This window comes from Diospyros lotus, chromosome 10 (genome assembly GCF_014633365.1).
Source record: "Diospyros lotus cultivar Yz01 chromosome 10, ASM1463336v1, whole genome shotgun sequence".
Taxonomy (NCBI): Eukaryota; Viridiplantae; Streptophyta; class Magnoliopsida; order Ericales; family Ebenaceae; genus Diospyros; species Diospyros lotus.
The window spans coordinates 17,450,872-17,464,405 of NC_068347.1; the positions used below are offsets into that span (position 1 = coordinate 17,450,872).

The window sequence follows — 13,534 nt, forward strand, 5'->3', positions numbered from 1 at the left end:
AATTGACGTGGTCAGTCCGCCCCCAAGCGCTTGGGTCTATCCCGATAAGCGGATCTCGAGGTGTTGCCTCGTCCACACAATGCCTTGTATCAAACAGGCTTTGACAGACCTCGAGTTATCTCGGTCTCGCCCCAAAGTACGCCTTGTAGCAAACAAACACAAGTGGACCTCGAGTTACCTTGGTCTTACATTCACACCTTGTTTGATACAAGCATTAGCAAACCTCGAGTCATCTCGGTCTCGCCCCAGACTATGCCTTGTATCAAACGGGCTTTGGCAGACCTTGAGTCCCCTCGGTCTTGCCCCAAACTATGCCTTGTATCAAACAGGCTTTGGCAGACCTTGAGTCATCTCAGTCTCGCCCCAGATTACGCCTTGTAACAAACAGACACAAGTGGACCTCGAGTTACATCGGTCTTACATTCACACCTTGTTTGATACAAGCATTAACAGACCTCGAGTCACCTCAGTCTCGCCCTAGACTATGCCTTGTATCAAACAGGTTTTGGCGAACATTGAGTCATCTCAATCCAAGTCGTGTTGCGTGTATCAAATCGATGCTATCAGTTTGCCCCCAAGTGCCCGGGTCTATCCTAGCGGGTAGACCGCGAGGCCTTGCCTAATCCAAACAATGCCTTGTATCAAACAGGCTTTGACAAACCTTGAGTCATCTCGGTCTCGCCCCAGACTACGCCTTGTATCAAACAGGCACAAGTGGACCTCGAGTTACCTCGGTCTTACATTCACACCTTATTTGATACAAGCATTAACAGACCTCAAGTCACCTCAGTCTCACCTGAGCCATGCCTCAAATCGAACAGGTCCAACGACCTTGACTTATCCGGCACCCTACACTATTCCCTTTTCGCTTATAATGCCACTACAAAGCAAAAGAGGAACATAAGTTACGAGGTACTCGAAAAACTCCTCATTTCATTACTTCACTCTATTACAAAGTTTATATATTTGATAATCAACCTACAACACTATGAAGATACAACCAAATAAAATAACCACAATAGCCAAACCGGTCCTCTATCACGCGACAATCGGTCCACAATACTATAAGGACGTAGCTGTAGAACATGCTCCATCCATGCCATTGGTAGAGCCTCTCACAGCATATCAGGGCAAGTAGGTATCCTAGCTGGAAACTTTGCCATGCATCAATGTTGGGAATATTGGGTAGACCCAACATGATCTTAGGGCAAGCGACTCAAATCAATTGGAAGTCTTCTTGGCTACGCCCCAGCTGAGAGAGCTAGCTGAAGAATACATAGTGATGCAGATCCACAGGAAGGAAGGCAAGAACTCTAGAGTGAGCTCCAAGAAATGCAACCACGGAGCCTAGAATTCCAGGGAAGGAAGGAGGGCTGGAGCGGCAAAGGGTGAACCTCTCAAGGCTAAGGAGTAGCCAACCCTTATACTGCTTTCGCCCAAAACCACCAATCCTAACAGTATTCTCGCCCAAACACGCCTAACTTCGACCATGGGTACACCAACTAACCCCGCAACATCACCACCAGAGGTGCTGCCATGGGCCAACAGGGCCTCGACTCGAATCAACATTCTTGTCCCATAAACCCTAGGGCTCCCTAGAAAACAGAAAGTAGCCAAAGATAGCTATAAGACGTTCGAAAACAAAGGTGGGATTTTCCCCTTTTATAGGCATTGTAGAGAGCATCTAACGACCTAACGTCATCCATCTCTACCTACGATCCCACCACGTGTCCCGGCATTAATGCCCTATATCTGGCAGATAGAGCACTACCATTGCAATGAGGCCACGTACCTGAGCAATTAATATCCTAACCTAGGGAAGCAGTACACTTCGCATAGGAAAATGCCCTCACCTTCGTGAACGTGCCCACTAGGGAAGCAACATGCCCCGAGCTTGAAAACGTCGTTTTGTCTTCATAACTGCACACTTCGGGATTTGTGTCGCGTGTACATTCCAAACACAATACTCAAACGGCCATCCTCGGACTTCTGGGAAGGACTAAGCACAGAGCACGACCACCTCATACCTCGTTTGCTAGTCCGTCGACTTCAATTCACCCCCAAGTGCTGGGTCTATCCCGGTGGGTGGATCTTGGGTTTATCATGACCTCATCCGGATCTGATCAAGCCAAACCAATGTGCCCGAGCCAATTCCGTCGTATGAACCCGTTACACCAGGCTAAGGACGAGACCCTTAATCAAGCTAAGGATAAGACCCTTAAATGTCGCTTGAACTTTACGAGCGCATATCCCTGAATCCGTATCGTATATATATACCTTTTCTAGTACCAAACCCGGGATCTAGATTGACCCGACCAAACTTGACCTCAAGCCAGCCTTCCCGAAGTAGGTCCAACTCGGCACACAGGCATCAAGCCGCCTCACTCGAACAATCACTTACCCCAAGTCATGCCCGAGATGGCCCCGACCTTACTACCCAATGTACTAAAAAAAATTAGGATCACAAAACGAAAGCATAATACAAGGGAAAAGGACTCAATCAGAAAACAAAGGCTAGACATCGGGTAATAAGCATGCTTTATTAAAGCAACCGAAGATGGGCATTACATCGAAATTCAAAAGGGACCTACAATACTGTAAGCTAAGGGAACCTGGGAGCAATTGAAGAGCTTAGGTGTCAGTAGACTCAAGTGCTAGCTCAAAAGGCGGATCGATGTCTCCTTAAGGCTGACCATCCTCGGCCTCCGATACCTCCTCCAAATCTTTGGTCTAGTCGACTTGGCCCAAAAGAGAGCCCACAAGCAAGCCATCAACGATCTTCTTGAAGGGTCCACAAGCCGACATATTAACCTTATGATACAGAAGCTAGACCTGAGCCAAACCCCAGGAGAAATCCTCAAGATATTGCTCGACAGCTTTGTCCTTCAGCAACTCAACCTCAGCCCGAGCAACCATCTCTGACTCCTACAACTGATGGGCACAATAACGAGAGGCTGAGAGTTTGGCCTCGAGACTCGCCGCCTTCTCCGCCTCAACCTTTGCCTGGTCTTTGGCAACCTTAACCAACCCCCTTAAACTCTCAACCTCGGCCATCAGCTTTACCGAGATCTCGTTTGCTCTATTTCTCTTGCTTTCAACTTCCCAGGCTCGCTTACGCAAGTCCTCCATCTTAGCCTTCATTGACCCTTGAGCCTATTTGTTGGCCTCTTCTCCCACGTTATTGGCTCGTTGCTCCGCCATCTTTCGATCCTCCTCAGCCTTCCGAAGGTCACACGTCATTGTCCAATCGTCTATCTCCAACACTCGGAGTGCGTTGGCGACGCGAAGAGACTGAAGCTCAGTGTAGCGACACAACCCAATATGACTAAGTTCTTCCATCAGTTTCCAATCTGACCCCAAAGAAAGATATTCCTTAACGAACTTGTCAGGATGAAACTCGTGGCTCCATAGACTTGCCCCGTTAGACTCAACATTGTCTCAACCCCAAATATCAGATCTTCTTCGGCGATCTTGGCTTGGATCGACTACTGACGATCCCAACTTGGAAACTACGACCAATTGCTGGCCCGAGCTCGTGACTTCTTGGTTTGAACCTTGCGACCTCGGCCCGGCCCCAACCTGACGCCTCTTTAGCGGAAGTAGATCCTCCTCAGTAACAATCATCTCCTCTACCGCTACCACGGATGCGAACTCATTAAGGGCCACCAGACGGTCTAGCCGAGAACAGTTGGACTTCTTCGGTGGAGTAGGGGCTTGTCTAATAGATTTATTAGCTAGCTTAGCGCGAGAAGAGGCAGGGGCCTTGCCAGGAGTCTTCCCGACAGGCCTAGCGATCAGCCCAGCACTCGAGGCATGTACTTCATTTTCCCAGTGCGTCACTTTATCTCCTCAACGGTTAATCTCAGCGCCATATCATCTGAGAATAGGCAAGCAGGTGTAAGCAGTTGAAGACAAATATCGAACAAAGAAAAACGAAAGCAACCCATGTATATATCTGGCTAGCTCCCCCCAATCACCCCTAAATTTGACAAGCTTAGAGGCCTCGAGTGTCTTGGAGGAGAAGGTTAGTATATCTACAAAGGCCTGATCCTCAAATTTGAGGCCCTCATAACTAACTTCGATCTTCGAGGACGTGCTCGGCTCACACTGCTAAAACAAGGGATATTTCAGAAGACCCCCAGCGTCCAAAAAAAAGGAAAGTTAGCTCTCCGCGAAATTCATCTTAAAGAAACCCTTCTTAAATTTCTTATAGAAGCTGTCAAAAGCCTTTAGCATATTTTTCCCCGGGACACCGCTCAGAGAAACCCAGCTGCCATTTCCTGCTCCCTTCCACTAGAAGAAATGGAGGAACACTGCCTAGCTCGGCTCTCGGCTAAGAAAATTGCACAGTATCTCGAACGCCCTTATGAAACCCCAGTTGTTGGGATGCAGTTGGGTTAGGGCGACGTTTAGGTACGTTAGGATCGAGCTCTGGAACTCGGTCAATGGGAGTTGCACCCCCGAGACGGCAGAAGAATGTCTCGTACATAAAGATGAACCCGGCATTGGAGGCTTGGCCTAGTTCCATGTAGACACGATCCTAACATACAAATAACCTTTCCCCATCGACGGTTCCAGAGAGAGAAATCCACTCCCTCATAGCATTCACACACTCAGGAGTGGTGTACATTGATGCGACCTTGGCCACATCCTCACTCACCCAGCTATATGAAGTCGAATGCGGTTTAGCCATGGATAGCCCACTTACAAGGTTCGAGAAAAAAGAATAAGTTAGCACCCGAAACCCCACGACCTAGATCGCCTCCCTAAACCTAGCAAGATGAGACATAAACTTAAACCCTGGCCTAAACACTAACCCCTGCCCCTCCCGACGACCTCCAAATGATGATAAAAAGCAAAAAGGAAAGAGCAAGGATGAGGCCATTACTTGAATATGAAAAGTTTGTAGAAGACGAATGAGACTGAACACCATAAGCGATTGGGAGCAAAGATCTTCAAGCGGCAAAAGCTGAATAAGTTTGAAAAGCGAACGGGAAAATACGAGCGAGCGGGCTGAAAGACCTATTTATAGATATCTCTAAATGCATCCAACGGATGGAGACCATCCGTCGTTAAATACTCGTCTCATAGATAGCGACACCTGTCATCTAATCAATGCCCTGACAAAGCACCATGCCTAAGGTAATGGGGCATCACTATAATGACATGCACCATCACATCCTCTTGGGCAGACGCTATGAATCTCGGGTCAAGCACGCAGCAAAACGTTCTCAAAACGACTTCCTGAACTCCCGATGACAATAGGCATCACTGAGACTAGCCTCAAGTTTTTAAAAATGACGTCTCCTTAGCTCGGACGTTAGTCAAACCACTATACTTTGGCTCGGACATCGATCTCAAGCATATTCGGAGCCCCAGCTTGGCCATCTATCCTGACCAAGTCCAAATGACAGCTTGGATGTAAGTCTTGGTTAAAGCAACAAATCCGCCCAGCCTCCCCTTCTCTAGCTCGAATACTCGCTTCTTGAGCATCCGACCTAAGAGGCTGTGGACCGTATTGGCCCAAATCGAGCCTTTAGCCTAATCCAGCCCTATCTTGGCCCATGGACCAATCAAGCTCTGTCCTGGCCCGATCTTAACCCGCGACCCAATCTAGGCCTTGGCTCAACTCTGGCCCTGCGCTAGCCTGCAACAGCATCATTACAACCGCATGTTGGGTACTCTTGCGCCCACTCAAGATCCCATCCTCATAAATGTCAGATCCCATCTTTATTAATGGTGGATCCTATCCACATTAATGAGGGTCTCGTCAGCACCGTGCCACCATCGGGAAGCTCCGTTGACGCCGGATATCTAGTCCCATTACCCTGCAAACGCACGACGCATGTATGCAGTAGGACCTCCCATTATTCTATATAAACCAACTCTCTTTAGAGCCAAGATATGTTCTCTTCTAGCCTACTGATATTCTGCCCATTTACTCTTTTACTCACTTGAGAAATCAGAGTGCTTGTAAGTGTTCGCCATCTCTCGACGGACTGATCGCCGAAGTCCATCCCTTATCGTTGCAAGCCCCCGTCTGACCATCCTTTTGGGCAAGAAGGAACAATTTGTATGAATGATGAACGACATAGACCAAGTTCAATCCAACTAAAATTCATCATCGATTTGTGTAACAAAGAGTAAAATAAGGAAAATAGTCGATTTGTGTGATTGGGTTCCATTTGAGACAAGAAAAGAAAGAAAGAGCAAGACACACACGTATATAGAGAGAGAGATGGCAATGGGGAAGAAACCCCACAAACCCATTGGTTGGAACCCAATAAACCCATTTCTAGGTTTCTTAACAAGAGAGAAATCATACCGCTAGTGATGGTTGTCGAAAAAAAAAGGGATAGGAGAAAGGGAAGAGGAAAGAAAGAAAAGAGAGAGATATGTATAAATCAAAGGGTAAATGGTCACTTTTTATACTCTATAAAGAGTCAAGGAGGTTGGTGTTATTTCTTAAAGGACAAGAATTGTTAGTGTATTTTAGGCTAGAACTAGGGACGATAGGTGAGATTTACCCTTACTAAAATAATATCTCTAGTAAAGGTTAGGCAAGAGTAGTATTTGTGCATATCTAAAACTATTTTTACAACCAAAATTATTGTACCACTTTGGGGGGAATAGAAAATTTTCCTCCTAGACAAAAGTTCTTCCTAGGCAAAGGCCATTCTTTGTGAATAAAAGTTCCTCCCAGGCCCATTACTTCTACTCGAGAGAGCCGTTCTTCTTGGGCACATTCTTTCATTCTTCCTGGACACGACCTTTTTTTCCAGGATGAGTGACACTTGGCCCTCCGAGTTTCAGAGGATGCAAGACACGTGGCACTTTGAAGTCTTAGGGATGTGGCACGTGTCCCTTCGAAATCCTCTAGAATCACGCCTTATAAATATCCAACTACAAGACACATAAATGTACTTCCACTTTCGGTAACATCTACAATCATTTACTGCATACATCTCTACTATTGTTTTGGTCCAATACTGACTTAAGCATCAGAGGGTCATCATGAGCGAGTAATCCCCGCAAGCTTTCTAACTGTTGTTTGTGATCATAGTTATCAAGAAAAAGCTAGCATTTTCTTGGAACAACCAATCTCTTCTCGAAAAACGAAGTATCCTTTTCAGAGAGACATCATTCTCAGGGACACTTATTTGTTCTTGGAAGCCATTTTCCTAGAAGACCACTCATCCTTCCCAAAAGCTGTTTTCCCATAACCCCTCACTTTCCTCCTATAAGCCTTCTTCTTGGAGCCAACTCTTCCCCCGGAGTTTGACCTCCCAGAGCCGACTATGCTTCCCTTTTGGCAAGCATCGTCATCGAGAGTCAAGCCCAAACATCGAGCGACTAATCCTATATTACAAATCTTAATTGTTATATTTTGACACCAACACAAACCATGGTATTTAGTTAAAAGGAACAATGTTGGCACTACAATAAAATTTGGCCTCGTAGAAAAAATAGAGATTATCTAAGGAGACTTAAGGGTTACTTGTTCATGGTTTTAAAAACTGTTTTTTTAATTCAAAAAATCATGTAAATTCAACAACATGTTGGACCAAACTATATATTTTCCCTCATCTGAGAAATCGTTATCATAAAACTATAAGAATACAAGATATCCAAACCAAACAGACCATAGTGCTACATTTGAGGCTAGAGCTTGTAGATGAAGAGAAAGGAAAGATAAATAATTATTCTTATGTATATGAAAAAGTGTATTTAATTACATAAGTAATGATATATTATGTCATTTCATTTGAAAATATTTTTTCATTATCATCATTGTGGGTTCCTAACCCTCTTAACAAGGCTGGCTACTTGTCTGACTGAAAAATTACAAGTTTTAAGTTATAACAGTGATCAAAACAAATGTAATAGTGCAAAAATAACATTTTCTTAGGCATCTGAAAATACAGAGGCTCGTGCATGGAAGACCCATATGTTATTTTTGTTTGGTCACAACTATACTGCAGGTGCAACCAAAGCCTAAATTACCCGGGTCTAGATTAACCCAAATTTCACAGAAAACTCCGTCTTCCTAGTTAGTCTGGACATCTGCAACTGAATTACCAACCGGATTCCAGTCCGATGGAAGTCACAAACTGAGTTGACAACATGACTTTAGACAAATCACAATTAACATTAACCATACAAGAAATTTTCTGCTGCCAAAAACTTTGGTCTAGTCCATACTGAACCGGCCAATTCGGCTAGTTAACCAGGGAAAATGAAAGAAATTAAGGGAAAATTATACAAAAAATGTGTAAGCGCCTAACGGTTTGAGACTAAACAAAAATGACCTTACATCTGTTGGGCCTTCATAGATATTGGATAAGTTCTACCGCAAACTTTCCCTTCTTGGTGGAGTTTATTTCGCCGATCTGCACCAAAAGGAAAGGGAAGTTGTCAGAATGCTTGGCTCAATGCAAGCCTGCTGAAGCAGTTCAGTGGGTCAAGGTCCTTTTTTTTGGGGGGGGGTGGATGTTAATGGTTCACCTTCAGTCTTCCTTTTCCACTCACTGAGATGATGTCTCCAGTCTTGATTGTTGTATTGCTTTTAGTTATGGTGGACCAATTAACCCGAACATCCCCGTTTCTGGACCGAGACAGAAAGTCACTTACTTGGGGACACTATAAAGAGGCTAAGCAATTTATACCTTAAAAATCGAAGTTAATAGTTCAAGAAACCTTAAAAGAGGAGAAACCTTAAAAGAAGAGCAAAATGGAGGAAGAACAAAGAAAAAAACCCAGAACTGACAAAATATGATTGTACAACAAGAGATTGATGTCATCAAGAAAGTAGTGAAGCCACCGTGAAGGTTGCAAATAGCCAAGAAAAGAAATGGATGATGATAATCCAACAAAAACATTCTGGAAAGTCCAAGTGAAAAAAAAAATAATAATAACGAAAACAATTTTACAACAGGAATTGAGTTGATTTATAAAGTTGCTAGAGTTGTTTACAAATGGTACCAGGAAAATTTGATGATCGAAACAATTATTTATAACCCCTAAAAATAAGGATTGAAAGTTTAGCCCACAGACTAAATGTCTTCGTAGGTTGGTAAAGAGGCACCAAAAACAGTAGGCCTTGACCCCGTGAAGTTATAATGGCACATATTCATCCAAACATGAAGCCTAGATGTCTCGACTCTTTTCCCAACTAAATGTGTTTCTAAGTTAGTAAAAGATTACAAGCAGTAGGCTTCTACCCTTTGATATTATAGGGACATGAATTCACCCAAACATGAAGCCTAGATGTTTGTTGGACTCTTTTTCCTACTTACACTCTTTTCCATCTTTTCTACAACCCACAGCCCTAAACTCGAGCCCATGACTTAACCTTCCACTCACAAAGGGGAAACCTCACCATTGCCACTATGGCTCGCCCTCATAGAGAGAGAGAGAGAGAGAGAGAGAGTTTTCATTTTTCCCCTTCCACTCAAACATATTCCTCAATGCATTGACCCAATAAGAAATCCATAAAAAATATTGGGATCTGCACAATGAAGACTTATGAATGGACATCAGGGATTTGCTATTGCACCATAAGCCAGCGATTTGATTCTAGTAATAGACACTCAAGGACAAGAAGATTCAAAAGAAAACCAAAATAACTGGGGGATGTTCAAGCCATGAGAAAGGGACCGTACCCTATCATCTAATAAGATGGTATGCTAGAAACTAGCATAAAGAAATTCATACTATGAACAGAAAATGGCTTAAATAAGATTTTGCTAAATATCAAAATGCATGTTCACATATGCCATAACTCTGTTATAGAGTAGAAACCACCTTAAAGTAAGGCAAAAAAACTTGGACATGCCTTAGAACAAGAAATTGGTGTCATCCTCTAGGAAGAATCTAAGGAGATAAATCTGTCAACAATATTCACAAAATGATACATCTAAACAACAGGCATACCTGATTAAATCAACTAGTTTTGTTCGTGAAATTTTATATCCTGCACTAGCCAGAGCATCAACTCTCAATGATGCTTCCACAGTTTTGAAGGTCTTGGTTCTGCAAGGAGTAAGAGTTATGTCAATCACTGATCCCAGGTGAGACATGCCAAAAAAATATCAACAGCAAAATGACTTGCAACCTGGGCAGCTCATATTCAAGGTCAAGTAAAGGTATCTGTCTACAAGTAACTGGCACATTGCCAACCTGCAGAAGAAAAGGCAAAATGACATTCATTTTCATTACTTAAATATCCAAAGCATTCTATTATTGCTATCAGGATGTAATTGATCACAAACAACAAGAAAAGATCCATTGAAACTCCAATCATAGAGGATATTTGTTCACAAATTTTCCAAATTTTGCAAACAAGGTTGTACATATAAGAAAGCATCGGTACCTTATCCAATGTAGATGTGACAAAGTCAACAAGTTCTGGAACAATAAGAACATGAGCTCCATTTCTCCCCTGGGGACAGCAGATGGATTTTAAGGCCAAAATTGACAAATTTTGCTGTCCCAAATGGGAGCAGGGAAAAGATTAAGCATCAATGTATACAGTGACATGTAAGAGAGAGTATATTAATGATGATCACATTGTCCCAAGTATAAAATGGGAATAGACAAAAAGAGGAATACCAAAGGAGAGCTTGAGTAAGCCTTGACCCTGATCAACAACTACTGATATCAGAATCCTAACAACATATTAACCTTAAAAAAGTTAAGCAAGGCAATGGTTAAAAATTTAAAATATTTTCTACATAGTTTCAAGCAAGGATTCCCCTGCAAGGGATCCTTCATCAACTACGATTATTAGGATCGGACTAATTGGTTAAAAAATCTCTTACTCATTTAACAAACTCCCTTATTTACCAAAGTAATCAGATTTTAGAGAAGTATTGCTGCACATTAATAAGTAAAGCTTGACACACATGCATGTATGGTGGTGGGATTCTTAAAATCGTGGTGCAACAGGAGTCAACATCCTATTGCTTCCAGAAATCAAGTTCCGTACTTAGGAATCTTGTTTAGAATCACATAATTTATCAACTTCGACTTTCCATGTTGGAACACTTCTCATGCATCTCTCTTTTTGATTAGTTTCTCATGATCAAGTTTTCTTGTCCATGCTACAAGCTCAACATCAAAACCCTGACTCCTGGCCCAATATTTTCCATTAAATGCAGTTTACAGATCTCTCCTTCAGTTGATCTTCACAGGTCTGAATAATTTCCAGTGTTTTTTTCACAATCAATAATCAAAATCTTCATCCACATCCCACAACAATCAATTTCATCCATTGGCCAACAACTAGTGAAGTCATAGCCCCTTCCAGAAATCTTCTGTTTATCACGTGTATAGGCACGCCAAATTTTGTTTTTCAGAGGTCATTTTATCTAAAACCCAGTTGCGTATGAGGCATGCTTGTATAGGTTATGCTCATCATCATAGAAAAATTCCTCTAGAACCAACATTCATTGAAGAAAGTATTTATCTTCTCAAACCACTCCAAATTTTTCTTAATGGTTTTTCTTATTTTAAATCCAATGACTTGCAGTTAAGAAACATATAACAGATCGAAAGAAAATGGGCATGCCAAGATGCTATGCTATATTTGAGTAGATATGAGCATGTACATCTCAAATTAATTGTTAATCATACCTGCAAAATAATATCCCCCAGCTTCTCCCTAGCAATCCCTGTACCAAGAATTGCGCCAAGGAAGTCGCCATGAGAACACTGTTGAAACCCAAAGTTTCCTGTGATACTGGAAACGGTAACTATTTAACAAACATGGTTTGAGAAAATGTGACATAGTCATTGTTGCTTCACTTGGACAATAACCAACATCGGTGCCTTGCCTTAATGCTGCAACAATATCTGGATCCTTAGTCAAATCTTGCAGATGGCCAACTGAAAGCCGACAACGCTCAGCCTGGAGGACTTGGAAGATAAATAACATATTAAATGCAGAAAACATTTATTCAAACAAAAATCCACACAACTCCTTGCTTCAATTTAACCTGTGGGTATCCGCCATGAGCAATTGTTTTGATGTCGGCTAACTTCTCCAACACTATAGTAGATTCGTTCAAAATAGGTGGCGTGAGAAAATCAGTATGAAGTACTTCTCTCCTAGATTGTGCCCGTCTTCCCTAAGAAGGGTTGATTGAAAAACATCTGAATTATCTTTAATGTATAACTGAATGAAAAGGCTACTTAATCACATTAAAGAGCCATAAATTATTAAGCATTCCTCCTATGGTACTCCCCAGAAAAGAAAGGAGGGAAGAAAGAGACAATAAAACAAAAGGAAGTGGTCTTCACTCCACAAGGCGATCAGGTAGCCATTTAAATAGAGCTTTATGAAACTAAATAAAATACCAATTCAACAATATGCTTCACAGCTTCAATGGAACTCTCATCTCTCACTGAACTAAGTAAACCATCAACGTCGCCCTTGATAGCTTGGGCCAAGTGACATAGACCTGCGGCTTTGTCAAATCATCAGAAATGGTGCAAGTCATCAACTACAAGATATTTTTGGACTCTAAAGCAGTAAACCCTTCTAATCAATGATTTGCAATGATAATTTCTTTATGTGGCAACCCTGTTAGTGAAAAATAGTGCTCTGGGCAACAAAATTTTCTACAATAATCAATAATTCATACACATTAGTAATCCAATATTAGGGAGAAAACATTTTGCCAATGGTGCTGTGGCAAGTTAGGGTTAGAAAAGGGTCAATTTCTCATTTGGCTGCAAGTCAGTTTCACATGTAAATCCTTTGTAACGTTCATCAGCTCCAGGTTAACTTAATCACTAGAGCTCAAATCAGACCCACATGCCAAAAAGATTGCATTTTAGAACAATCCATCCCTTGGGGATTCAAGAACCCACAAATTCATCATCAAATCAAAAGAAAAGAAGAAGAAGAAGAAGAAGAGCACTGTTCTCCATTAGAAGAAACTAGAAATAGGTCACAGACCTGAAGAAGCAAGAGTAGGGAGAGGAACAGAGAGAAGGGGCTTGTAGGAAGAGGGATGATGGGGGGCCACAAATGCCTGAAGAGCTCTTCTTAGAAGCCAAGGCGAGACGACGCTGCTGGTTGCTGCCATGGTGGGATCACCTTCATATGGTCCGATCGAACTACAGAGAAAAGAAATCCAATATCAACTTTTTCTTTTTTTTTTTCTGGGTCCAATATCAACATGTTTACGTTTGGGGAAATTATATTCTACATTTGTGATTTCCACTGTCAAAATACACATACCCAACAACCATTAGTGAGTGTTGAGTAGGGTGTGACACGTAAATATAATTTGAAATCAATAAGTTTGGATTAAAATTAAATAAGTGTGAGATAACTCCAATCTGATAATTGACTAGTAAAATACGAAATTGATATAATTATTTAAAAAAAATTAATTTCAATCTATACCATGCCAATTCGATTTGAACTAAATAAATATTTTTAATTAAGACTCTTAAATGATACATGAAGTGTGCTAACTATCTACTATATAACTTTGTAAAAACTCATGATGGTCACTTAGAAATG

At 42.0% G+C, this 13,534-nt stretch overlaps 1 protein-coding gene across 2 annotated transcripts; it reads right to left on the bottom strand.

Moving 5' to 3' along the window:
* Positions 1-8,145: 8,145 nt before the first annotated feature.
* LOC127810817 (uncharacterized) lies at positions 8,146-13,187 on the bottom strand. Of its 2 annotated transcripts, none has more exons than XM_052350371.1 (10): positions 12,962-13,187; positions 12,358-12,467; positions 11,997-12,128; positions 11,835-11,908; positions 11,635-11,740; positions 10,373-10,441; positions 10,115-10,179; positions 9,934-10,032; positions 8,506-8,605; positions 8,146-8,390 (listed from the first exon to the last, which is right to left on the bottom strand). In XM_052350371.1, exons 1-10 carry the CDS (start codon positions 13,089-13,091, stop codon positions 8,328-8,330), a joined length of 948 nt encoding a protein of 315 aa, XP_052206331.1. In that variant the 5' UTR covers positions 13,092-13,187; the 3' UTR covers positions 8,146-8,327. The 2 variants fall into 2 exon arrangements, with proteins under 2 accessions (XP_052206331.1, XP_052206332.1); XM_052350372.1 differs by having other exon boundaries at positions 12,358-12,461; positions 12,962-13,186.
* Between the last annotated feature and the right edge of the window lie 347 nt (positions 13,188-13,534).